The sequence below is a fragment of the Eublepharis macularius genome, chromosome 2, assembly GCF_028583425.1.
Source record: "Eublepharis macularius isolate TG4126 chromosome 2, MPM_Emac_v1.0, whole genome shotgun sequence".
In the NCBI taxonomy this organism is placed as follows: domain Eukaryota; kingdom Metazoa; phylum Chordata; class Lepidosauria; order Squamata; family Eublepharidae; genus Eublepharis; species Eublepharis macularius.
Window position 1 is genome coordinate 32,433,686 of NC_072791.1, and position 27,234 is coordinate 32,460,919.

A 27,234-nucleotide genomic window follows, 5' to 3' on the forward strand; every position below is an offset into this window, starting at 1 on the left:
CCTTCATCGATGGTATCTGTCATCCTTCCATCTCTTCTGTACAGTTCTTCTTTTTCCAATAGTTTTTTGAAATAACAGTATATGGTGACATTCCCTGTCTGAAATTACAAAAGTTAAGCAAAGTTCACTTTTGTTGTTCTAGAAGATATCCTGTGCTTTCAAATCCCTGATCAGTTAACTTGCCTTTTTAAAAAATGGATCTTGTTTTGAAGTGCCTCCCTTTTGTAACACTCATCCTTCATTTCTGTCATGCCTAAAATTGACCTGATGCTGGAATCAATCCCATTGGTCCTCAAGCAATTTGGACCCATTTTATTCTTGCCAGAAGAAATTCAACAGACGGAATTGCAGTGATAAAACTTCTCTTGCAGAATTTCTTCCTCTGGGTCCTAAAGATCATGCAGCTATATAACTTGTTCTAGAAAGTATTATTCCTACGTACACAAACACAGAAAATTAAAGTTACACAGGAAAACAGGGGACGCCGCGGTGTGGAAGGCCGGAGAGGCCCTCCCATACAGCGCAGACAGAAACGCAGCACTTGCCACATTCCCTGCTGCTTTCCGTTTCGGGGGTAAAAGGGAGAGGGAGGATGAGATGGAGAAGTCTAACGAAAACCGGAGGTGAGGGTTGTACGAAGCGCTTAGAATTTTATCTCTAGGCGCGTCTTCGGACGTCACAGAAAGAGGCGGGGGAACGAAGCGCCACCTGACAAAGCGGTAGCCACGGTGATTGGTTGCGGCGGGTCATGAAGCGGAGAAGGCTTTGATTGGCTGAGTTGCGGTCATGTGGCGCGGAGGCTGCGGGCAGTGGGAGACAAATAAACATGGAGGCCATCTTCCACGAGAGGGTGAGCGAGTGTCTCGGAGGCTGCCGGTGTAGCGAGGTGGAGCTGGGCACAGGCAAGCCGTCCAAGCACTGTCTCGCCTGCTTGAGAGTCGAAGGAGGCGGGAGAGACGGATGCAAGGATGGGAGGAGAAGGAAGCTGGGCGGTCCACTCCCTTCGGGCTCCTCTGTCAGCTTAGGCGTAGCGCTTAGAAGGCCGTCTCGGGAGTGGCGGGGGCTGGGTAGTTAAATAGGAAGTCCTGTTTCCACACGACACGGAATTGCGCAGTTTGCTGCTGCTCGATGTGGAAGTAGCTACTGGGACTCGATCAAATTTGGCTCTTGGCCTCGGTTGCTAAGTAGTAAGCCTCCATGTACAGAGGCAGTATACCTACAAATACCCGGTGTTGTGGGAAAACAGGAATCGAGGGCGGTTGCCTTCACGTCTTGTTTGTGGGCTTCCTGGAAGCACTTGGCTGGCCACTGTTGGAGACAGGAGATTGGATTAAATGGTCATCTGGTTCATGAGGTGGTTCTTATGGATCTAATTTTTCTTCTAAACCTATATTCCTACAATGAGGCTATCGAAGGAGTTAGATATTGTTTGAGGATAGTAAAGCGTTAACTTATAGGAAAAAGAGGTTATGTGCAGATGTGACTTATGACAATAACATTTTTCTTTGTGGTAGTATGCTCATGATAATTTAATTTAGCCTAGTTATTTCTTCCAGAACTCTTTTTAAAGTATGCACATGTTGAAATCTGGCTGGTGCAAGGAATTCTTCCTCCCTGCCGCCCCCCCCCCGCATTCTTCTAGTGTATAATTGGGGGCCTTCTAGCTACAAATAGGTAGTGAAGTAGAAATGAAGAGGGGTGAACAAGGATGTGCAGTTTTGTTGTAGGGAGCCTAAGATGGGTGTATCCTTGAGATTCCAAATATTTCACATCTTGTAGATACCCCATCTCCTCTGAAATATATGGATCTTTGCCCGTATTAATCTTCATGTTTATATGCCAACCATTAAATTGTTTTTCCTTCCCCATTAATGGAATTGGCTCATTTAATGTTCTTACCAAAACTAACATACTCTGTGCATCCTTTGATATCAAAACTGGATATAACACAGCTGTCTTTGCTGTTTGGCTCACAAGTGTATTTTCCCTGTGTGTGTGTGTGAAAGACCTCTGTATAAAGTAACTCTGTGTTCATCCCTGAGGTGCTAGCACCACATTCTTAAATACCTGCTATTTAAAATTTGTTCACTCTGTCCTATTTATCAAGTTTGCATCTTGGCCTTGATCCATGAAACTTAGGTAACAGACTTTTAGGGCTTTTCTGCATTTTTTAAGTCAGTTCTGGCCCCATACTGCTTTGATTTATCCCCTGATTTCTGCATGCATTTTTGTACCTTTACTTTTTGCTTGTTTGTTTTCTGGTCTTTTGAGACCACTTTTACCCCAATCTTTTTCTGGAAGCTAATTTTGAGTTGCCCTTTTTCCTCTTTCTCATTGTCTCACTTACCTCTAACCCACTTTTCAATGAATTGTCAATGTTGAACCACTCCTCTTCCTTCTCCATTCCTGGTTTCCTTTTCTATGTTTTTTTTAAAAATACAGTGCTTCAGGAACACTGCATACAAACATATCTGTGTAAGGCAACATGGCGATCAGTGAAGGAAATTGTTTTATGTCAAATAAAAGTCACTACTGGAGCTGATCTATTATACTGCAGTTTTGCTCCTCAAAACCACCCTAGGAGATAGTTTGGCTGAGAGAGACTGGGACAGAGTCACCCAGTGTGTGTGAGCGGGTGAATTGGGATTTGAATCCAGCTTACCCTCTTACTTTCTGCTTACAGATCTAATTGTAGGCATGGTAATAAAGCTAAGCTGATTGGAAACTAGAGAGTGCATGAAGGACCTGGGTCTGCTTCTCTGAGCTCTTGTGGAGGGAGGACATGGCACAAAATAAGATGCATTTCTAGGCTCTTGAGAGTTTAGTAAGTAGCTTTAATGATTGCAACTTTGGTTTCTGTTGAGAAGAAAAGTCTGTTTTACAAAAGTATAAACATATTTTTCTTTACTGTACATTTCAAACTATATTACGGTTTCCAAAGTAAGAAAACACAGGGCCAAAGAAGCTTTGAATCTGGACTGCATGTGATTGCATAGTGATTGCATAGAACATAGTTATATGCTGCATGTGATTGCATAGTGCATGTGATTGCATAGTGATTGCATAGAACATAGTTATATGCTGCAATTAGGCATCTTCCTATGCACATGCTTTCTGCTAAGACATTGTGCACTCCCTATTCCTACCAGTACCTGAGACTTGGAAAATATACCCACAACTGCAAGGCACAAAAGTAACATAGCATCTATTGTGGTTGGATGTACAGCAGTCCTCCATAGACTGTATGGAAATGTTTTGCCATGGATGGCTAGAAAATGCTCTACTATTTCATACTGAACTTACCCTAGGGGTACTTAACTACCCCTAGGTAGTACTTAGTACTACCCCTAGGCAGTACTTTGGTACTTAACTACCAAAGGAGTCACTCCAGCCTACAAGGGATTCCCTTATGGCCTCTAACACGCCTACAAATAAAGAGATCCTTATCTCCTTCTCCAATCTTTATTTTGCACTTTGACTGCTTCTCCCTTTTGTTTGTGTGGTGCCTTCTGCAAATGGGAACGAATAGCAGAGGCACAGGTGGGGATATCTCTTAGTGTCAGTGGTCCTGATCACACTTAGTGTGTGGGGGGAGGTGTTATGGATCTGTTTCCTTGTGTTTTGGAGTGATTGGTAACAGGACAGAATAAAGAAACAGTTTTGCTAAAGCCTTAGTTGCTGCTTCCACTGAGTAGGAGTGTGTGTGTTTAAAATGTGTTGCTTGTGGGAGAAACCAGGTACTTCCATGTTATATATACTGTGGCAAGAATGTCATTAATATGCCTGTTGGTGGGAAATTTAACTAACAGGACATGGAATAATGCTCAAAATACAAACTATGTTGTCCAAGAGCATGCAGATAAATAGTATCTTTCTAACATTAAGCAGTCTCTACTGCTACTGAGTAGGAGAATGACTGAAAGACTCCTGAAAGGAAAAAAAGGTCTTCCTGTCTGGTTTATCTGCATCTGGAGCAGTGGTAAATGTTTTTCAAACTAATGAGGACTACTAAATTAAGAAAATATTAGTAGTAGAAAATTGCAGGGAAATGCTCCCTGCCATCCTCCACCTCAGAAGAAAGAACAGTGTGGTATGTGATACGTGCTCATGCTTTCCCCTGACTTTGCTATAGTGTTGCTGTCATATTTGTGTAATACTCATTGATGTGCATCTTTTCTCTTTGTATTTTATTTTGTTTTTTATAGTCCGCCTTTCTAACTGAGTCTCAAGTTGGATTGCACAGTGTGAGTCTGTACACTCCATATCAAAGACATTTCAGTGAACATGTAATGGGTGTGTGTGCGTGTATGCAAACTTGCAAATATTTAAAAACCAGCAGAAATCTAATACAGCTGAAGAACTGTTGAAACAGAGTATAAGCAATTCTATGACTGACTTATTAAACAACATAAGAACTATCCAGTAGGGTCATTCTTACAGCAATAGTAGTGAAATCTGTGGTCCCTCAATATTTACAGCAATAGTAGTAAAGTCTGTATTCCCTCCCCATCCCTTTACTGATGGCTGTCTTGAGACCTCTTACATACAGTACAGCCCTCCTATCTGAGTAAAAAGCCCTCTTCAATAATTCAGTTTTGTATCATTTGCGGAAGGCCAGGAGAATGGGAGTTAACCTCCTGAGGTAGACTATTCCACAGAAAGTGCCTGTGTATGAGCAGCTGTTGATTTTGCTTATGTGCAAGGTAGCACCTGCAAAAGGCCCTGTTCAGGTGAGCCATGATGGAATATGGGGAGAGGTAGTCCTGTAGATGGAGTAAGGCCGTGGAGAGCTTTGTAGGTAATAGTTGATACCTTGAATTGAGCTTGGTAACTGATATGTAGTCAATGGAGTTACTGTAGAATTGGAGGCTGTAGAATGGGAGTAATATTCATGGTTTTCTTAGCTCCTGATAATAGCCGAGCTACAGCATTCTGCACCAAGAGGAGTCTTCGAGTTAACTTAGAGGGGAGACCCATGTATAGTGCATTACAGTAGTCAAGCCTCAATGTTTCTGTGGCATGAATCTAGATAGCTAGATCAGCCATGTTGACGTAGGGGGTCATCTTCCAGGCTAGACTGAGTTTGTGGAAAGCATTTTTTTGCCACTGCCTTAATTTGCTTTTCTAATGCTGGATCCAGTATAACCCCATGGCTCTTAATGGGGTTATACTGAGAGCCAGTTTGGTGTAATGGTTAAGAGTACATGACTCTAATCTGGAGAACCGGGTTTGATTCCCCACTTCTCCACTTGAAGCCAGCTGGGTGACCTTGGGTCAGTCACAGCTCCTCGGAGCTCTCTCAGCCCCACCCACCTCACAGGATGTTTTGTTGTGGGGATGATGATGGCATAGTTTGTAAACTGCTCTGAGTGGGTGTTAAGTTGTCCTGAAGGGTGGTATATAAATCGAATGTTCTTATTATTATTATTGAGTCTGCAAGGGTCAGATGAAATCCATCAAGAGTGGGGGAATATGATGTCCTTCAAGATCTCTGCCTTCCCAACCAGCATCACTTCTGTCTTGTTTAATATATGCATCAGTATTACACCTGGCCTCATTTGCTAAGAATGACCCAGAAGTATTGATAGTTCAGGATGCAGCTGAAGAGAGTGATTTGGAAAGATTTGCCAGAACCATTGAGTCATATGTATTTCACAGCCCTGAGAGATGTTGGAACGTAAAATATTTTAACTCAGAAAAATTGAGATCTTGAAGATATCAGGGAGTGTTTGAAGTATGTCTATTTCACTTTCAGAAAATTTTCTCAAGGTTGGGCAATAACACAGAAGCAATATATTTGAAAGGAGTAAAAGTATTTCTTCTGGTTTACAGATTTGGTCTTTGAGCAATCAGATGGTGACCGCTAACCTCCGTTTTGTTTTTTGTTTGAATTTCTGTTCATCAGCAAGAAGGCTCTCTGTGTGCCCAGCACTGTCTGAATAATTTGCTACAAGGGGAATATTTCAGTCCTGTGGAGTTGTCGTCTATTGCACAGCAACTAGATGAAGAAGAGAGGATGAGGATGGCTGAGGGAGGACTCTCTAGTGAAGAATATAGGACATTTTTACAGGTAACAAAAGCTGTTCTGGTGGCTGGACAGAATTCTTGAAATGTACGCATTTACTGTGAGTGCCTTATAATTAGAAAAGCTCCATTTCAAAGTAAGGGGATTTATTAAGAAATATCTTTTCTCTAGATCTTGTACATTCTAAATACAAGTTGCCATGTAAAAGGTTGATGGCCTGGGAACAGAGAACTGGGTTTTTAAAGGGGGGCGGATTTTCTGTCTCACTCACTAGAAACTGGTGTTTGCAACGAGATTTTGGGCAGCACAGTGGAGGAAGCAGGGACACGGAAACTGTTTTCCCTTGAATTGGTCATTGTTGGTTGTGGCAGCACCCTTGGGAGGTTTGCCCTAGGTGTCAACGGACAACACCTACTTTATATGCTGACCACTCCCCCTCTTAGGGGCTAGTGAATGCTGTCACCTTGATGTCTCTCATTGTAATCCATTCTAATCCCACACTTGCAGCATGCTCACATGTTGTAGGAGGAACAGGAAGGAACTGCTCAGCTATGCATCAAGAGCTTTGTGCAAGCAGTGATTGCCTCACTCAGTTCGTTTTTGCAAGCAGATTTGGCTGAAGAGGCATGATATTCCTTAAACAAATACAGCAAAGTCTTTATGTATTGTTCCATTACATCTGTCTGCATAACTGGACAGTTTTTTTATCCCATCACCTTTCATTGACAGTTCAACTAATTTGTACATACAGGGTGTCATTTGAAAGCCCAACAGACTATACTTGTTGGCCTATTTTAACAACCATTGCTTATTTACCTTCAAATTTAAATCCAGTTTCCTTAGGTATGTTTGGCCCTTAGTTTAACTGATTTGGATGAACTGCCAAAAGGAAGGAATTGGTTCACAATAAAGAAGGACAGAATGCACTAGTCTGAGGCCTTTAAAACAAAAAGCAATCGTTCTGTTCTTAAAATGCAAAATACTGCAGCTATTACACTTTTTCCAAATGTCAGCCTCTTTTTAAAAAAAACCTTAGAAACCAGTGCTTTCACAGTGTCTGGAAATCTTGCATCTCTATTAAAGTCTCATCCTCTGAGAAATGCATTCTTCAGCATTTAGACATGGGGGCTGCGACACACATTACCATGCTATATTGATTATTAATATTCCTGAGACATTAGGGTTGTTTTCTTGTTCAAGGAACATGCCAGTTTTTCTGGTGACAGTATTAATGACTGTCCTTGGAAGGAAGGGTGTTTCCTCCATCAGCAGTCCGTATGTATAATTCATAATTAAAATTTCTTCAGCTAACAGGATAGTTGATGGCAATTATTACTTCCTCTGAAGTGGAGGAAGGAGGAACTTTGAGGCCTTGTGTGATCACTCTTTGCTGTCCGACCGGACACAGAAGAGGCTCCACTGGAGGTGCAGGATCAGCTGGATGGGATTTGTCTTGTGGAGTGCCGCAAGAGTTCTGTTCTCTTGCCTATACTCTTTTTATATCTAGATCTAGATATCCACTAAATGAGTGTCCAGAGCATTGGGGTTGGGTGCCATCAATATACAGATGACACCCAGCTCTATATATCATTGTCCAAGCCTCCAGATGTGTCCATCTTGGTTCTGAACGAGTGCCGAGGTTGTAGTTAGGTGGCCAAGGCAGAACAGGTTGAAGCTGACTCTAGATAAGACAGAGGTAATGCTCGTCAGGAAGGCTGATATTCTAGAGAGATTAAATCCACTTGTACTAGATGGAGTGAAGTTGGCTTTTTCAGGGCAGGTTGAGGGTTCTCATGGGCCCTGGCCTGCTCTTTGAAAAGCAGGTTGGCATGTTGGCCAGGAGTGCCTTCTATCAGCTGCATCTGTTTTGCCAACTCCCTTGTTACCTAGTCTCAGCCAAACTGGCCATAATGATCCATGCTGTTTTCATCTTTTAGTTGGATTACTGCACTGCACTCTATGTGGGGCTGCCCTTGAAAACAACCCAGAAACTACAGCTGGTCCACAATGTGGCAGCCTGACTATTGTCAGGGGCTAGCTGCTGGGAACATGTGTTGTTTTATTTTGATTTTAACTGTAAATGTTTTTGATGTATTATTGTAAGCCTCCTTTAAACACAAAGAAAGGCAGGGTAAAAGTATTTTAATAAACAATTGTTGTGGCTTAATGAAAGAAAACAATCCAAGGAACAACCCGAAACAGTTCAATGAAGGGAGGGAGCATGGCTCAATGGCAGATCATCTGCTTTGCATAAAAGACTCACTCACAGCCAGCCAGCCAGCCAGCCAAAACCACACCGGAGCCCCTGTCTCCTCTTCCCAGAGGCTTCACCAGACAGACAGCTCCCTTTATTCACAGTCCCTCACCCAGCTACTGCCAAGGGCTACTGGGGAAAGGGCGCTCAGTGCTTACTTCCTCTCTATGCTGCCCCCATTGGTTAATTAGGCCCATGAATTAATCAGGTCATGACTGGAATGCTTGATGTGTATGTACTTGTTTTCCTCTCCAGCCAGCCAGGGTTAAAACAGAAAAAGAATAACTTTCATTTAGTGTAAGATGTATAACTCAGGAGTGAATTAGTTTGGTGTTAAGCAGTACTCCTTTAACCCCACACTCTTATTAATAGTGGATGGTTACAATATAAATCAACGGGTGTCAACAGCCAGCTCCAAAACCTTCTCCTCTTCTCCCTAACTGTTTTAACGGATCTTGCAACTGCCACTAATCCCATCCTTCCACCAGTTTGCGTTGGCTGTTCCCTGGGAGAGGTGGAGCGGGAACTAGTTCTTTCATTCAAAGTGTGTGTTGGTGTAGGTAAAATACATGCAACATTCTATTTCTGATTTTTTCATAAGCATTTCTAGTAATATGGATAATCAGCTGTTTTTCTTTTCATCCTGTGTTGAACAGCAGCCTTCTGGCAATATGGATGACAGTGGTTTCTTCTCTATTCAAGTAAGTATTTTCCCAGAATTCTCAAGTCCGTTGAAAAATTCATTGCAAAGTATAAAATTAAATGTAAATGTATAATATATAGCCAACTATGTGGCTTTGGTCCACAGTTTTAAGCACCTCCACCGTTTGTAGAGAGGTTTCAGTGAAATTGGAAGGCTTAAGTTACACCGAAACTTACACTACATTGGACTAGGATTCGTATATATCTCTGCTCCAAAGTGGCCAAAACAATAAGGCATTGAAAGTTTCCTTTATTTTACAATTTAATATGGTATTGTGTAACTCCATTTTGTTTGGAGTGATACTGAGGAAATTTACATTAAGTTTTGCCCTTGGTGAATAGGCCAGGAAGGCTTAAGTCCTTGAATTTAAATCTTGATTATTTTTTGGTATGCTACCATCAGAAAATTATCATTTTTAGCAAAAGCTCCACATTTTATATGGCAGATGGATTGGTTGTATGTCCACTGGTACTACATTGAAGTTTTCTCACAGAAAACACGCAGACTACAGACACCATGTGTATCTGTGCTTAGGAAATCAGATATTATATTACATTGCATTGCTATTGTAAATTGGCCTGTGCTTCTGCAATACTAAGCATATATGTATAATAAGTAAATAACTTCTTTATTTGGTTCCTAGATACACATACAGATGCATCTGTAGATGGTCCACCTTTCATGTAGAGCTGCCCTATATTTGTAAATGGATATATAGTGCAATTCTATGCAGTGTTAACTCTCTTCTAAGCCTACTGACTTCTGCTTAAGAATGCTCTGAGAGAAATCCTTAGAACGGGCAAACTTGAGCATGCATTGCATAGTTCCACTTTCTTGTAAATTGCTTTGTGCTCATGCTACAGCGTGTCTGCCCGAGATGAAGCAGAATTGCCTCTTTAAGCAACGTGCTGAAAAATTTGGGACTAACCACGTCTTTCAGACTAGAAATGTTCTATCCCACGAAATTGTCTAAAAATGGTGCAGAAATTAGTTAGGAACTTAGAATTCTTGCCAAGTTTCAATACTTACTCTGTACAGCACACCTTCCCAGCAAGTATCTCCTCCCTTGATTAGCACTTGACTCTCTAGAGGCACATTTGAGAAAAGATGACTCTCACAGTCTTGTGCTAAGAGCTTTTGTGTTCATAGATGAATGAATCTGGCAGATAGCCCCTCGTTACCTTATTAGCAGGCAGTCCCAGAATTGAGCTTAAGGTTGATGTTTTGAAGGGAAACTGAAGGTGATCATTGTACAGCTGCTAATAACATCAGCTCAGGAGTTACATGTGCCTTACGAAAAAATTGTGTATTTGTTATCCGCCTTTAAATGTGTTTCTTTATGTGGTCTGCTGAATGTAGATTCATGAAGGTTGACTTTTTTGATTTTCTGACCCCCTCCATTGGTTTCCTCTTAATGAAATTTGCTATTTTTGTCTAGTCACAGCTTTGTGAAGACAATATATTTGTTCTGTTTTCTTTTTAAATAGTGGCTAAAATGGTTGCATTGCTTAAATTTATAACTGACTGGTTTGTCTCATGAAAAGTGCTGTTTTTTGACAGGTTATAAGCAATGCCTTGAAAGTTTGGGGTTTAGAACTAATCCTCTTCAACAGCCCAGAGTATCAGAGGCTCGGGATCGATCCTATGTAAGACTTTCTTTTTAGCTCCCTGATTCCATTATGCAAAACAAAATAACGCGAGAGAGAGAGAAACAGAGAGAAAAGACCCTATCATTTTTTGTCAGAGTATCTTTTTAAAATTTATTATCTCAAGTTCTGGTTTATTCCTTCAGCCTTTTCTTCATATTATTGAGGCCTTACATGTCCATTTGTCCTTTGAGCCTTCATGATATCTCAGTATCTGTGGCATCACAGAATGCTGATTTTGAATGGTATGTGGCATCATATCTGCTTTATGACATCACTGTTTGTGTCTGTACTTATAAAACACCTCTAGCAATAAAGATATTACCAGTGAGTGCTATTGGAATACTCTGAACTATCACAGTAGATTAAATGATCAAATAATCCATATTTAATCATAGTTGTATTTACTGAAATGGCTTTTAAAATACAAAAAAATGGTGACAGTAGTGATAGCAAAAAAAAAATCCTTTCCAAATGAATTCTAGGATTTAATTCTATGCATCATTTTTTTTCTTCTTTCAGAAATGAAAGATCTTTTATTTGTAACTATAAGGAACACTGGTTTACAGTTCGAAAGTTAGGAAAACAGGTGACATTGTCTTTTTTCCCCCCCTTGTTTAAAAGTTGACCAAGCTTGGGAATGAGGAGCACATTGCCTTTGGGACCAGTTGTTGTTAGGTGCTGGCTTGGATCCTTTCAAATTTCCACTGGTAGAGGGATTTCTATCAGTCGAGCATGACTTCTCTCCCTTCTGCTGCAACCTACAATGCCCTCCCAAATGTTATTCCTAGAGGAAGGGATCCCCGGGAACAGTAGTTGGGCGCAGGAGAAGGGAATCAGCAAAAATTGCTCCCCTCTCATCAGTGAGATCCAACCCCACCTATGTGAAAGTCTGGGACTTTAGCTTCAGAGCACTGATAGCTGCTCACCAGCAGATCTGAACATCAATACACCTGGAGATGTCAGTATGTCATTTGGGGCCAGTTTCTAAAATACAACTCCAAGGGTTGTCCAGTTTGGACAATTTAGAAATGTGCTCCACATCTCCTCAGTGAGGGATGGATTTGAGGAGGGAATTGGTTGGACCTTTTGGGCTCCTGTGTTAATTTGGGCAATGAAATTTTAACGTCAGAATTAATTTCTGTTTATGGATTGTGTTGTATCATGGGGTTTAAAAATCTTACATCTTTAAGATTAAAAGCAAATATGAACGCAGGTATTTTGCAATCCATGTTTTCTTCTGCTTTTTACATTATAAATCAACACATCATTGTATCATGTAGGATACTAAACATAGTACTGGCCCCTTCATAAATCATTATCTCTTCTTCATGCATTCCTCTAAGTGCAGTCAGATGGGGCTTTCATTGGGGCTGCATCTTTTACCAGTGCAATCCTGTGCAGAGTTACCAGGGCTTAAACCCATTAGTAGGCTGGTGTATGCATAAGATTGTATTGCCAATCTCTTCACAGTATGGTAACTGATTCTAGTCAACACAGTGAGGACCTTAACCAAAGAAGTGATGAATATACGCTGAAGAAAACTGTCTGGGATATTTGCTTGATATTTCTGCTGCAGCAGTTGTGTTTTCAAAGTAGTTTGCGTTTCTGGCAACAGAAACTACATTATCAGACATTCCTGGCCACGTTTCAGTTCTGTCTCATGTACACACAGTATTTCTTTTGGACCCCCCTCCTCCCCCCTGCCCCAAATAATACAGCTTCCACCACAATTCATCAGTGGTCACTGGAAATGATTAAAGAAACCTTTAGTTTTGATTAGCTACTTGCAAGCAAGGGACTGTTTCAGTAACATTAAATTATTCAGATCTATTAAGTTGAACACTGTACAGGTCTTCTTTTTGGGATGCTGTTCTAGACATATTAGAGGGGACAGTCAGCAAATAGTGCTCAGTTCCTTTGCTTGAATTCAGGCTAAAGTTTCCACGACGAGCAGTATTCTTTCCCTTCGGTGGCAGCCCAAAATGCCCACTGAAATCTGGGTAGCAGGATTTGAGGTTATGGGAGGGATGAATCATGCTTTATGGAAACACTATTCTGGATTCAAGCCATTAATCTGTGTTTGAAAGAAATGTGTGCCGCACATAGCAGTTGCTCAGACAATAGTTAGGTGTCTTTCTGAGTACAAATCCGGACCACTGACTAACTTTCTTGTTAACTGCCTTGATTTGAAATCTGGGTGTTTGTTTTTTTTTAAATTACAGTGGTTCAACTTGAACTCTCTTTTGACGGGTCCAGAACTAATATCGGATACTTACCTTGCACTTTTCCTGGCTCAGTTACAACAGGAAGGTAAGGCTCACATTCATACCGTGGATGCTATTACTTGACAGCCGTGTAGAATTCAAAAGTCAGCTGTTGTTCATATATGAAACCCGGCTTCCTCAATTTTACAAACAATGCTATGAAATCACCAAGTTTTGTAAACTGAAAGGAAACAGAATTACACGGTACTGGTGAATGGCACTTAAATTATGATTCTCCCTCCGCTTCTTCACTGTTATCACCGACCCAATCACCCCCTTTACTTCGTGCCATTATTATTGATAGTGTCTTAAAACATGCGTTTATTTTTCCTCAGGTTATTCTATATTTGTTGTAAAGGGCGATTTACCGGATTGTGAGGCTGATCAGTTACTGCAAATGATTCGGGTACAGCAGATGCAGCGGCCAAAATTGATTGGGGAAGACACGCTGCAAGCAAGAGATCAGAGGTAAGGTAAATAAAAACTTGCATTTTAATAAGTGTTGCATGTTGACTGTGAGTATTTAAATCCTGGATGTAAGCATGGGTGTACTGTAGAAGGCAATGGCTAACCTTTGCAGAAGGTAGTAGGAGGTAACTTGAAATGTATCTCTTCTGTTTGGCTGCACTGCTGCAGTGTAAAAGCTAGAGAGAGATAGTACTCAGATTGGCTTAACTTATCTCACTGCATCCCCCAGTATCTGTTGCATATTGCCGCTGTCAGGTTCCGCCATGGGCGCTACTATGCTGGGCGCCGGCACGCCTGACCTTGAATCTGGGAAGCTGTCTGGGACAGTGTAGGTTCTTGCTCTGTGGAAGGAGCGGGGTATACATCACCCTTGCTCTCTCTGTCCCCTCGCAAGCCTGCTCAACCTGACAGAGTCCAGGCTGCCTCCCCTTTCCCCTTGCCTTCCAAAGCCTCTACCCTCCTCGCCTCCTCTGGGCTTGCTCTTCCTCCTGTTCTTCATCTCTCTCACTCCTACTTCTTCCAGCATCTCACTCTTCCAAACTCCACCACGCTCCTACACAACCCACCACGAGCTCTCTCCTGAGCCTGCCTTTATAGGGCTTCTCCCAACTTCCCCCTCCCTTCCTCCCAGGCTCTGCCCTATCCCTGATGCTCTCCAGCGGAGTATGCCTTCAGGTGTTTCCTTTCTCATCCCAGTCTCTCCCTGCTCTCCTTTCTTGCAGGGTGGGGCTAGCTGTAACCCAGCTGGTGATACTCTCAGGTGTTCCTCCTCCCCTCATTCCCTGCTTTCGTATCCTTTCCTGCAGGATGGGGCTGGCAGGGCCTTTCCAGGTGATGTGACTTGGCCACTTCTGCCTTTGCTCATGAGGGGCTGCCCTGGGTTCTGGCTAGTCCCCCAGGGTGGAGGTTGCTGCTGGTTCCCCCTAGGGCTTGGGCCGGGGCTGATTGCCCATCTATCCTAGTCTCAGCCCCCCAGGTAGGCCTGCATGCTTCTTGCCCTTTGGGGCTCGGCTGGGCTTGGGCTGTGTACTCCTGGCAGGCCTCCCTGGCTGGCTCCTTTCCCCCCTCACTCTCTGCTGGCTGGAGCGGAGTCGTCTCCCCTGGGCTCTCTGTGCCTGCAGCCAGGGTGCAGTTGGTCTTCAGGTAAGGGATCTGTGGCAAGTCCGGGGCACTTGGGGTGCTCGTCCCCGGACAGCCGTATGAGATACTCAAGAACATAGTTGCCGGTAAGAAGGTTTGTATGACAGCAACAGTAAATCTTACTTGGGGAAGTAGTTCCGACACAATCAAGGATAAACTCTTTTTCAACGTGGTTATGACTAACCCATGCTATATTATTGTTACAGATAACCAAGTGAATATAGCTGCAACAAGGATTTCAAGTTAAGGGGATTGTGCCAAACAATCTGTCCACAATCCCTGGCTATTCAGACATCACACCTTCACTGAAAAGTATCTTTAGATTATAAAAAGAGCCCTGCTGTATCAAGCCAGTGGTCTATCTAGTCCAGCATCCTGGTTCACACAGTGGCCAACCAGTTGTCCTGGAGGACCTCCAAACAAAATACAGAGGCTAAAGTTTTCCCCTGCTGTTGCCTCCAAGCATTCAGTTTCAGAGCTAGGAGTCATTGGTAGACTTACCCTCCAAGATTATATTTAGTCTTCTTTTAAACCTTCTTACTAAGGTCTGCAAAAGTTTCTACCAACTGAATTATGCCAGAACAGCATTCGAATCTCCTCCTGCCTATGCAATATGTTTCTAAAACAGTGACACTATATCCATATCTGGCAATTTAAATTCTATCAATTAGGTTTTATAAGGTAATTTGTATACTCAATGTGATGGGTACCATGTAGCTAAATTAACCAAGGCACAGGATAGCTTGGTGGATTTGGGGTAGCAGTGCCTAATGTTGAGGAAGGAAATTTCTCAGTTTTCCAAAACATTTTGAGATGAAAGCAAACCCTTTTTTCTACCTGCCTCCATTGTCATATTTTTGGGTGGAGCCGGAAAAGTAACTTGCTTGCTATGGAAGTTTGCTTGCTTTGGAAGTGTGTTCTTGTTAAAAGTGGCATTAGATTTCGAATTTTGTGGCTGTGTGCATGTTGTGAATTCTCCAGCAGTGAGGGAAGGGTATCCGTACTTGGATTTCTCTTCCAATGCGCTCCACTAGACTTCGGCTAATAAGGTTGCGCTCTCTCACGCACGCACGCTAGGATGGGAAGGAGTCTGTAGAACAATATAATCTTCAAAAGGTGACAGCTGAATCCTGTCTTTAATTAAAAGCAGGAATGAGATCTCATAGCTCAGTGCAAAGAGGGATGTCTCCTGTAAATCTTGTGGTCAGTGAGCAAAGCCAGCCTTCTGTGAGCAATTCCGACTTCTGCAAGGACTAAATTTTAATGTTTTCTCTTCTAATAGTGTTGCAAAAGTGTTTTAAAAGTGGAATTTAAATTAACAGAAAGAGATTGTGCAAAAGGGGTTTCTGTGAATTTGAAAATTTGGCAAAGCTTTATCTTTAAATTGACACAAGAAAATATCTTCTTTTCTCTTTTTTGTCATCTGTCCAGGGTACAAAAAGCAGACCTCGAACAAACCTTAGATGTTAGCCAGCCATTTGATGGTCCAGGCGTGTTAGATGAAGATGAAGAGAATTTCCAAAAAGCTCTTGCTCTCAGCAGGCAGGAAATTGATATGGAGGATGAAGAAGCTGATCTCCGTAGAGCCATTCAACTGAGTATGCAGGGTAAACAGCTGCTTTTAAATTTTATATCATTTTAGTCCTCTTGTTTATGCCTTTCATTATTCAGAGCTTTGTATGGGATAGACATGCAAATACCCGTCAAGCCTAAGTAGACTTACCCTCATCTAAGTCATTGGATTTCAGTGGGTAACTCTGAGTAGGATTGAGAGTAACTCTGCATAGGATTGCATTGTTAGTCACTTCACTTTTGTAGGGATTGACTTTTAATCTGGTTAACTAAATATTTATTAGAATTTTTAGAACCCGCAATTTAATTTTCTACTTCCTCTCTCTTGGAGGAACTTCCCCTGTAGCCACACTTCTTTCTGGGGTGGGCTCAGGGCCATGTTTCAGCGGCAGAAAATCTATCTGCTTTGTGTGCAGAAGGTCCTGGTCTAGCATGGCCAGCTAAAAGGATCAGGTAGGTAGATGATGGGACAACCTCTGACTGAGACCCTGGAAAGCCACTGCCAGTCAGAATAGACAACACTGACCGTAATGTACCAAGTGAGACCTGTGAATTAAGGCAGCTTCATGTATGCATTTGAGATAACTGAAAATAACCCCATATTGAAGGAGTGTCCTTGCAATCCGGTGCAAAGGGGTGTAGTAATGTGACATGTAACTTTGTGCCAGTGTATGAGCATGTCTCTGCAATACCTTTTCCATGTTTCCAATTGGGCACTGCAGCACATGGTCATGGAGTTGTCTGTGGACTGAACATATGCCTCTTCCTGTACTCCTGTGCTTGAGAATGAGAAACCAGCCATTCAAGCTGGATGTTCCATGTTGGATCTGCATTCTTCATAAGACTGCCAGGGGAACAGCATGGCCTGAAGCACTATGTATGTGTGCTGTGGGTGTTTTGTTCATTTTTATACCACTTTTCAGCCAAAGATCAGTTCCCAAAGTGACTCATAGGAATCAACAGCTCATACAAACATCCAAGTTCAGTATAAAATATTCCTCAGGGATAGGGTGCTTGGCTAGAGTCAGGTCTGAGCCCTCCCTTGGATGTCCCTATCAACTTCAGTCGGAAGCTGGAGATTCAGTTGACCCGAATCCAGGCATGATGGAGGGTGATTCTTGCTTTCCCTCAGGGGGATGCATGGGAACATCAGTTTTAGCCTTCGAAATAAGAGCCATGAGTGAGAGTGAGCGTTTTGTTGAAGGGGAACTCTGAGCAGCCTTATTAACCCAACCTCCCTCCAGTTCAGTCATTTAGAACTTGATCACATCTGATCAAGAATATTTTTGTTATCCTTATTTGAACTCAGTCTGTCACAGTAATGGTGTGTGTACATGTGTTTTAATTTTAGGTGGTCATCGGACTGGCTTCTCAGATGCTTGCACCCTTAATGCTCCACGCTCAGCCACGACAAATCAGTCAGAATCCCTTACATCAGAAGAGCTGCGAAGAAGAAGACAGGCCTATTTTGAAAAGTAATAATGTGTATATGTTGGGATTTGTGCCTATTATATTGTGTCTAGCAGTGCAGCCCTAAACAGAATTTCACTTTTCTAATCCCTTTCACTTTAATGGACTCAGAAAAGTGTAACTCTGCTGAGGGTTGCACTGTGGGTCGTCTTTTGCAGACCACAGTTTTTATAAGCAGTGAGCTGGTTCCCAAAACCATGTCCTAACTTCCCGTAAAGGAAACTTCATGTAAGGGAAGGGGCATTTGGGAATGGTTTGTGATATGGCATGCAGAGGTGGGGAGATTGTGGCGGAAAAGGGGAAATGGTGAACCCCCCCCCCCCCCGAATTCATTTAAGAATTTGCATAAGGAAGGGACTGCATCAGACTGATGGTTCATGTGCCTTCATAGCACATATGTTGGATAAGTATTGTTGCAGAGTAGAAAATTTGCACAGCAGATAAAGAATCACAGACACGTGTGTTCAGCTTCTAAAATAAATGTTTACTACATACAGGGGGAAAATAATAAAGGATACATTGGAGGTAAAATAAAGAAGAGCTAACTTAGTTCTAACTCTTTCATGACTGAAGAGAATGACACTTGTAAAAATCACAACCACATAGGAGGAATGAAGAACCTTTTTGATCTATTTTTGTTCTTGCTGCTCAGTGAAAGTAGTATCACTGTGAGTTAAATTGTTACAAGTATGCCAAGATGTATTAAAGACGTTAAATCGCTTTTTATGGAAATATTTAGTAATGGGATGTATTCAAAGACTCCATTCCACTGCTGGCATTGCTTTTCTTGAGTAGAAGAGGCTCCTTCTACTAGAGAAGAGCGCTACCATCAGTGGATAGAGTATATCTGTTAGTTTCCTATTGAGGTTAAAGAACACCACATGGAGCCTTCTGCTGAAGGCCCATACAAACATGCACATACATCTTTATTTTTAGCCTTCAGAACGAATTACCTAAGGTTTCCCTTGATTGTTCTGTCTGAGTTCAGAGAAAATACATGGAGATTTCTGAAGAGCAGTGTGATAAAAAGGGAAATGGCCATGAAGAAAGCAGTGATGGGTAGTAGATGTAATAAGGATCTTGGGAGTACAGTTGATCACAAGCTGAACACTTGGCAAAGTGATACCGCTGCAAATGCAGTTGTAGTCTGCATTAATAAAACTATCCAAGTGATGAGAAGGAATTACCATTCCCGAGGATCCTCCAACTGCAAGTGCAGTTGCTTGGCTACCTCGGTCTGTACAGTATGAGACTCTTAATCTCAGGGTTTGAGCCCCATATTGGGCATGTATGGGTTTTGGGGAGAAGGGGATAATGGCTGTGGCTCACACATCTATGTTAGATGTGGAGGGTTCCAGGTTCAGTTTTTAGCATCTCCAGTTAAAAGAATCAGGTAGTAGGTAATGTGAAAGACCTCTGCTTGAGACCCAGGAGACTCTACTGTTAGAGTAGAATTACTGGCCTTGATCAACAAAATGGTCTGACTCAGTATAAGGCAGGTTCATGTGCTCACTCCATTGTGTGCTAAGTCAAGCCTTTGACTACAGTGTCAAGGTCTAGTCATTGTGCTTTGAAAACAATGTAAACCAATTGGAACAAGTTGAGAGGAGAGCGACAAAGATCTTTTCTGCCAGGAAAGGCTGCAGCAGGCTAACTAGTCGAAGCTGGCAAAAGGCACTCCTGACCACAGCTGCCACCTGCATATCCAGTAGCAGGTCAGGTCCAAGAGCACCTCCAGAACAGCTGACATCTTAAGTCCTAGATCAGACCTTTCGCTCACCAGTAGTACCTGCATAATGATTTAGCCTCATTTTATAAATCTTTCTAAAGCTGATATATGATCCAATTTTAAAACACTGGGTTTCTTTTTTTAAAAAATCTAATGTTGAGTGGTTGATTCTTTCAGACAGCAGCATTTGCATCAGCAATGCCAGAATCCAGAATTTCATGATGTACCAACTACGAGTTCAAATGCACTGGGGACTGATCCAGGTATTACTTTTCTCAGCCATGCCACAATACATATTCTTTTTGCCCTGATTTTTCTATAAGATTAGTTCTCCGTTTATGCTAGAGACTCAAGGGGATGTCTTTTTAATGAAAGGCTGTTTGGATGGCTTTATTTCTTTCTAATTTGGGTTGATAGGGCTCTCTGCTTCATGAAGCATTGAAATAATGATATGATACGACCTGTGGGCCATCCACTAATTGTCCTAGCTCTTGCGTGAATCGAGAAACAGTCTTGATAATTGGTTTCAATTACTTGTGTGGTTGCAAACACATGTGATGGGTGAAGGGGTCTCTTCTACTGCATCAGCAGCTCCTGACAGTAGACTGTTTGTCCAGGTATGCCACTGCATTGAGCTTAGTAGCAGAAAGGGAAGGTTCTGCAGTAATAGCAACCAGTGAAGAGTCTGTTTAATTGGCCTTGGGACAGTTCCCACATGTATGGTATTGCTGCTTCTCCTTTGTAATCTGTCAGACTCCCCCACATACAGTCAGAGACTGGGGCTGTGGGACCCTTTCTGAACACCCTGCCATGGAAAAGCCTCAATAGATGGGAAGGAAGGCGATTTCCACAGATGCTCTTCCCTCTCTCCCATACCACCTGCCCATTCCATAAATCAGGTGAGCAGTCTGGCCCTTCTTCCTTGGCTTGTCCCTGGTCTGCTTAATAAAGGGGTCTCTGGAGGCAGAACATCCCTCGGCTCTGCCAGTCTTCCCTGTTTTGGAGCTGGATCTAGGAAAGTGGCTGGGTTCCCTATCAGTGGGGCCTCTGCCCCTTCTGCTGCACACTGCCCATTCTCTACATAAGAACATAAGAACATAAGCAAAGCCATGTTGGATCAGGCCAGTGGCCCATCCAGTCCAACATTCTGTCACACACAGTGGCTAGAAATCCAGTGCCATCTAAAGGACTGTCAGTGAGGCCAGGACACCAGAAGCCCTCCCACTGCCTTCCTTCCAGCACCAAGACAACAGAGCACCACCTCCCCACAAAGAGAGTACCATCTATCTCCTGTGGCTAATAGCCACTGATGGACCTCTGCTCCATATATTTGTCCAGTCCCCTCTTGAAGCTGGCAATGCTTGTAGCTGCCACCACCTCCTGTGGCAACGAATTCCATGTGTTTATCACCCTTTGTGTAAAGTAGTATTTTCTTCTATCTGTTCTAACCCGACTGCTCAATAATTTCATTGAGTGCCCACGAGTTCTTGTATTGTGAGAAAGGGAGAAAAACACATCTTTCTCTACCTTCTCTAACCCGTGCATTATCTTGTAAACCTCTATCATGTCTCCCCTCAGTCGTCTTTTCTCCAGGCTAAAGAGCCCCAAGCGCCTCAATCTTTCCTCATAGGGAAAGTGTTCCAACCCTTTAATCATTTTAGTTGCCCTTCTCTAAGGCCTATCTGGCCACACCCTGCTTCCTTCCAGCCCTCTTGCTGTTGAATCCCATGTCCTAAGGCCCACCCCACCTGAGGGCAGCCTGGCTGATCCTGCTGTAGCTGGGTAGGGGCTGCCTCTGTCTGTAAGCGGAGCTTTGCCACTCCTGGGGCCAGTTATACTGGATCTATTGCTACAACCAGAAAAACAAGGCAGCTGCAAAAAATGCTTACTACAGTCTCACTCTATCCTGAAAATGGCTTCTTATCTCAACACAGCCTACCTGGATTGTAATGCTTTATACAGTGGTCTCCCATCTAAGTTAACTAGGAGGCTCCAATTGGTGCAAAATGCTGCGGCTCAACTGTTAGCAGGAGCTAGCAGGAACTTGAACATCACTCCCGTCCTACAGTCACTCCATTGGCTACCTATCAGTTACCGTGCTCAGTTCAAGGTATTGGTTATTACATACAAAGCTCTTCACGGCCTTGGTCCAGCATACCTACGGGCCTGCCTCCCTCTCTATATCCCTCCACGGCAGCTTTGCTCATCTGAACAGGGTCTCTTGCAGGTGCCAGCCTGTACATGGGCGAAATCAACAGCAGCCCATACACAGGCTTTCTCTGTGGTGGCCCCTACCCTATGCCTGCCTGAGGAAGTCAGGAGAGCCCCACGCTCCTGGCTTTCCGCAAACGATGCAAAATCGAATTATTCAAAAAGGCTTTTTTCTCAGGTAGGAGGGTGGTATTGTAGGAAAGGAGTCTCAGATGTTTTGCTAATGAGTTAGGAACCATAGACTTCACCATTATGTTGCTTTACATATTATCTGTTGCTTTAAATATGTATTCCTATATACTACCTGAGCTTCATGTTGTTTAATGTATGCCCTAGAATTGATTATGTTCTTTTTCAGCAATTCTTCAACCCCATATTGGATCCTTGCTAATGCTATGTCTTTGTAAACTTGTACTCATTTACCTTATGACATTGTTTATGGAAATGCCTGCCCTTGTCCTTGCCACTGATTGTATTAATCTCTCACTATGTCCTCTCAGTGAGAAAGGCGGAATATAAATAAATATCATTTCTCCCATTCATTCTGGGCCAGCCAGAGGTTGCAGCTGGCCCCCTAACCTCTGATAGGGCCACGGCATCCCACAGCTTCCTTGCCAGGGACCTGTCTGTGTTGGGACCTGCACTGGCCATGCTTGCCTGGTCTGGTGATTCTCCCACGGCAAGACTTTGGACTCCTCTTGCACCTGTTGGACAGTGAGGAGGAGGCACTTTCAGACATCATCCTGCAGGCATCTTCTGTCATTCGTGCCACCTTGTTGATACTCATTTCTGTCCATCCTTCCTCCTCCCTCACTTAATTTGATTCTAGATATTTATACTCTCCACTTTTCTTACAACATTGTCCTCCTCCTCCTTCACACAGCAAGCACCCTATGAGGTAGGTGAGGCCGGGAGGGCGTGATAGAACAAAGCTTTAGTGTCAGAATGGGAATTCAGACTGGGACTCTTTAACCCAGCACTCTAACCGCCAGAACCACACCACTGGGCAGGGTAAACCCATGGTAAGAAATCATGATTTTATACTGTACCTTCTGTTAACATGCTGTCAGCTATTCCAATAACAGTGCTGATTTCCCCTTCTTCTGTGGATTCTGAAAAACAAAATTCTAATGATTTATAGGAAAATTAATAAAATCCAATGAAATCTAAAGAAAAGACACAAAACCAGTGTTCTCCTTTTTGTAGCTGAATTCCAGAACTAAAACTTTTATCTTGTTTCCCTCTAGGAGGTGATCTGAGTGAAGAAGATATGCTTCAAGCAGCCATGAATATGTCCTTGGAAACTGTTAGAAACAGCTTGAATACAGAAGAAAAGAAATGACACAAATACCTATTTTTATTCTATGTGAACACTAAATCCTGGATGAATCCTGTGTGGATGGTGTAGAGAGTAGGGTTCATTTCACTGATGTACCAAAGCAGGATATAGCCCTAAAAGGTATGAGGTTAAGAATCAGAATGAAAAGGCAGCCTGCATATAACAAAAACAAAATCTTACCAATGTAAAGGTTTTAGCTTTGCTCTTATGGTAACTTCTAATCAAGTTGATATAATTTTACCTCACATGAGCAAAGAGGCCACACTTTGTCATAAAATCTCATCCATCACCTTCATCACCAATTGGCGCTTGGGAGCAGTTGTGATATCTGCAGATACTTGTACTGGGTTGTGTGTGTTTATATGTGTGTGTGTTTCCAGAGCAAGATAAATCCACTACTGTAGCTCCTTAGCCATCGCCCTGAGGTCCTTGAGTTAGGCTAGCACTGGGCAAGGTTGTGTGACACGGAAAACTTCACAGACTTGCTTGTATGCTTACAAGGCATTGCAAAGAGTTCCTGTGCGCTCCAAATAGTTTAGAGCAAGGGATACAATTTGCCATTAACTATTGCTATCTTTTGGTTACTGTGTAATGTAACTTAACAGAATATTAATTTAGTAATTTTTTTAAAGGGGGGAAATAATTCAAAATTTGTTTACCATATTTGCAGAAAAACACAAGGTCTGTTTTAAGCACTGGATCCAATCGGTTAAGGGCATTTGGGCACTCTTTAGGGACTGCAAACTGATACATCCATTCATCTGGCCTAATGATAAGGCCAGAGTTTTCTTCTTTTCCAAGAATACATTTTTTAAAAGAATACTCTTTCCACTAAATTCTGGGCAATCCTGGCCTGGGTGAACTAGTATGACTGCAGGTACTGAGGGAATATGTGTGATCAACTCCTTTGGGGGAGGGTATGGGGATTGTTTTCTGGTTATTTTGTGACCTCTTCATTCCCATGTTACTACAAGTATTAAAGTTGGTGATAAATATATGAAGCTGACTTAGCTATTAGCCCATCTAGTACCATGCTGCTGATTGCCAGCCGTTCTCCAAAGTCTCAAGCAAGGATCTTTCCTTGTTCTGCTACCAGAAAGATTGTAGGTTGGAGATGCTGGGGATTGAACCTGGGACCTTCTGCATGCAAAGCTGGTGCTATAGGCCCTCCCAATATTCTGAGGTCTGTTAGGAGTGAGAAAGATAAGAAAATATTTGGATGCCATGAGTTCATTGTTATATTCATCATCACCTGCGATCTGAAATGAACTCTACACTGGTTGCTTATATGTAAAGAATGAATATTTCACAAATGGATGAATGTGTGTGGACGTGTATTCTGTCAGATGTTACTGAATGTCTCCTACTTGTTAGAATATTGCAGCTTTTCATGAATGGCCTTTGTTTGTGCACCTTACAGATTTTTCTATAACTTCTGTTAATTGAGGAAAATTGGGGAGCAAAACTTTGCAAGCGAAGTTCATTCTGTTGATTGACTTACTACAAGATTACTATGACAGGACGTTCAAATCTGGCATTCTCTGTTACAAGAACCGTTTTAAGTGTTTTTGTAATTGGTGCTTTAAGCATACGTTCTGTTTACATATGTACTTTTTATGGCTATGGTGTTGGATGGTTTACAGTGTTTAAACTGTATTGTGCTTGAAGCTTATGCATTTATCAGAAAGCCCAAGGGAGGGGGGAAATTGTAGTAAAACCTACACATTGATTTGTGTGCTAACTTGTTTCAAAATTACAATACTTCTCATCCTCTTGACGTTTCACCCTGTGTGCTGAATGATAACTAACTGTATGCAAGTATGTGGTGTGTTAATGAATAACATGATGCAAAAAAACCCGCTTGGATTTTGATAACATTTGTTTACAATAACGTTCTTTTTAGATGGCTTGATTTCTAGAACAACTACAGACAAGAGCCAAATATCATGTACCTTTACTTGCGTGTTCCAGTGATTCTTGACTTTTATGAAACTTTGCCTAAGTACGGGCAATGGGACTTGGCCCTGAAATGAGCACTGTTTTTAAAAATGCACCAACCGTTACTGTTTCCATATACCGAAGGCAGCACTGTTAGACCCTTCAGAATGTACTTAATTAACTGCAGAAAAGCATCTTGCCAAACTTAGTGCACTGCCACTGCTTTTGAACAGTCTGCAGCAGTAATTATGTAAAGCTATCTGGATTTATTTTGTTTTTGCTTGTAAGCCATTACTTGAAAATAAGCCGCAAAGGGATTTATATAAAGCATGACATAAAAGCATACCAATCTGTAAAAATCAAAATTGTATGTTTTTTTTTCCTTTGTACTTTTCTGATAAACATTCTTTTGAACAATCTAAATCTGAACTGATACAGGGACACTTTTCAAATATTTTTGTATTTAAATGCAGATACCCAAGTACAAAGGCATACATATAGCATACCAATGACAAAAGTTATGCAGTTTTCAAGAATGACCTCTACTTTAAAATGCACTTAAGTGGGCGTGGATGCGATCCCTGCTTCTATGTATTTTGTAGGGTAAGGCTATCTTTTAAAATGTGTGCATGCTACAGAACTGATGTAGTACACGTCCTTCTGCAACCTTTATTTTGAAGTACAAGTGACTTCCTTTCTGTATGGAGAAGGGTTTGCAACCCCTTATCAATGCTCCATCACCACAACCCCCAAATAGAGACTGTAGTCATGGAATGCCACGAAGACCATATTGCTTAGTTTTGAGAATCTTGTTTGAATCATTTTCCATGACCTTTTACTTTAATTTGTTTACCAGCCATGCCTATGCAATTTCTCCCACCTCAGCTACTTGAGAGTAGCGTAATTCCATTATTGAAATCTTGACGCGACCCAAACATGGGAAGGACTTTCCTTATTTCTTTATGCTCACTACATAGTCTGACTGCAGCATCTGAAGAATGCAGAACCCTATTCTGATGGGAAAAATAGAATAGTATAGATACAGATGACTGGTTTGATTATTTTTAAAAAGTCTAATTACAAGGATATGTTTCTAGGTTACTTGGCCCTTCATAACTATACCGTGTGGGAACACTAGAATTTCCTTGATCAGAACTTTTTGCTTTACCTATTTTCACTCAATTCAGTCAAGTGGCTTTGTGGATCTGTGTTTCAGCCATAACAGCATTTATTACCTTTCAGTCCAGGATTATATCAACGGTGCATCTATGATGCAAGGGGTATTTTTGTGACCATGGAAGAGCTGTCACTGGGCAAACTCCAGCTCACCCTTGGCTCATTGATACTGAAGGTGCATATGGCTCTCCTGTATGGGCCTGCTGAAGATAATCAAGTGTTTGAAGTGAGGGGAAACTGTTGGTTCTTATTGAAAGAACTGAAGAAATAACAAAAATGAGCCAAGTAAAGACAGAACAATCTTTTGTGTGAATTAAGTCCATAGATGAATGCATAGCATGCTGGGAAATAAAACAGACTTTTTTTTATTTGTAAACACCAAAGCAAGACTGAGTAGACACCTTTAAATTTTCCCCAGTGAAGACACATAATTTGCAATTTTTAAGGGTGAAGATATGCCTGTCTTCCTAGAAGCAATCAGTCTGCACTAATCCTGTTATTTTGGTATGCATGCCTTTCTTAACCAGAATTTGACATTGTTAATTATGAATTTGTTTTGTAAATAAAGTTCTACTATTTTAAATCCTGTTGCTAACAGAAAACATCTTCCAGAGCTCAAATACTGTGATACTGGCAGTATGAAAGAAGACGTGCTGATCTTTATTATGCCGGCTCGATTAGTGCAAGGAACAGGACTTCCCTTCTGAGGGGAAAAAAAAGGAGTATTTGATTATGCTTTGTAAACATTTCTCTTTACGAATGAGAGAATGAATAAAGTTAATTCCTGTAGGTTTTGACCACAATGTAAATTGTCTAATTGGGTTACTTTCCACAAGGACAAGACTTGCTTCCATCTGTATTTCTGCTTTTAAATATTTTAAAGGATTTCACGCGGTAAAAATGCTAGTATACAGATGCTGAAATATTTGCTTCAGTACAGAATACAAGACATCTTTCTTGACTAGAATTTCTGATAGGTGGCAGTGTTGCTATGTAGCAGCAGAAATTGGGGGGTTATCTTGGAGACTATTTTAGCATGAGTTTTATGCTTCTCGATTAGAGTTTTTCGTCTTTTGACTTGGGACCCATGTGGCATTTTGCCCCCTGTATATTGCTGCCTTGCTGCTTTCTAATAGTGTTCCTTCAGATCTTTACTGCCACCGAAGGCGATAGTAGTATGACAGAATGGTCAACGCATGGGGGTGGCTGTGTGGTAAAAAAGGATCCCTTTATTGTAGAGGGAAAAGGTGTATTACCTAACTAGAAATAATTTATAAGTACATATTCATGTAAACA

At 41.9% G+C, this 27,234-nt stretch overlaps 1 protein-coding gene across 7 annotated transcripts; it reads left to right on the plus strand.

The window, feature by feature from the left end:
• The first annotated feature begins 779 nt into the window (after positions 1 to 779).
• On the plus strand, positions 780 to 26,735 carry ATXN3 (ataxin 3). Of its 7 annotated transcripts, none has more exons than XM_054972815.1 (11): positions 780 to 850; positions 5,906 to 6,070; positions 8,936 to 8,980; positions 10,543 to 10,628; positions 11,151 to 11,217; positions 12,854 to 12,941; positions 13,231 to 13,363; positions 15,935 to 16,110; positions 17,427 to 17,550; positions 19,452 to 19,537; positions 22,733 to 26,735. In XM_054972815.1, the coding sequence occupies exons 1-11, from the start codon at positions 827 to 829 to the stop codon at positions 22,825 to 22,827; spliced, it is 1,089 nt and encodes a 362-aa protein (XP_054828790.1). In that variant the 5' UTR covers positions 780 to 826; the 3' UTR covers positions 22,828 to 26,735. The 7 variants fall into 7 exon arrangements, 6 of the variants coding, with proteins under 6 accessions (XP_054828790.1, XP_054828791.1, XP_054828793.1 ...); XM_054972816.1 differs by having other exon boundaries at positions 8,939 to 8,980; XM_054972814.1 differs by having other exon boundaries at positions 787 to 850; positions 5,910 to 6,070.
• Positions 26,736 to 27,234: the final 499 nt, after the last annotated feature.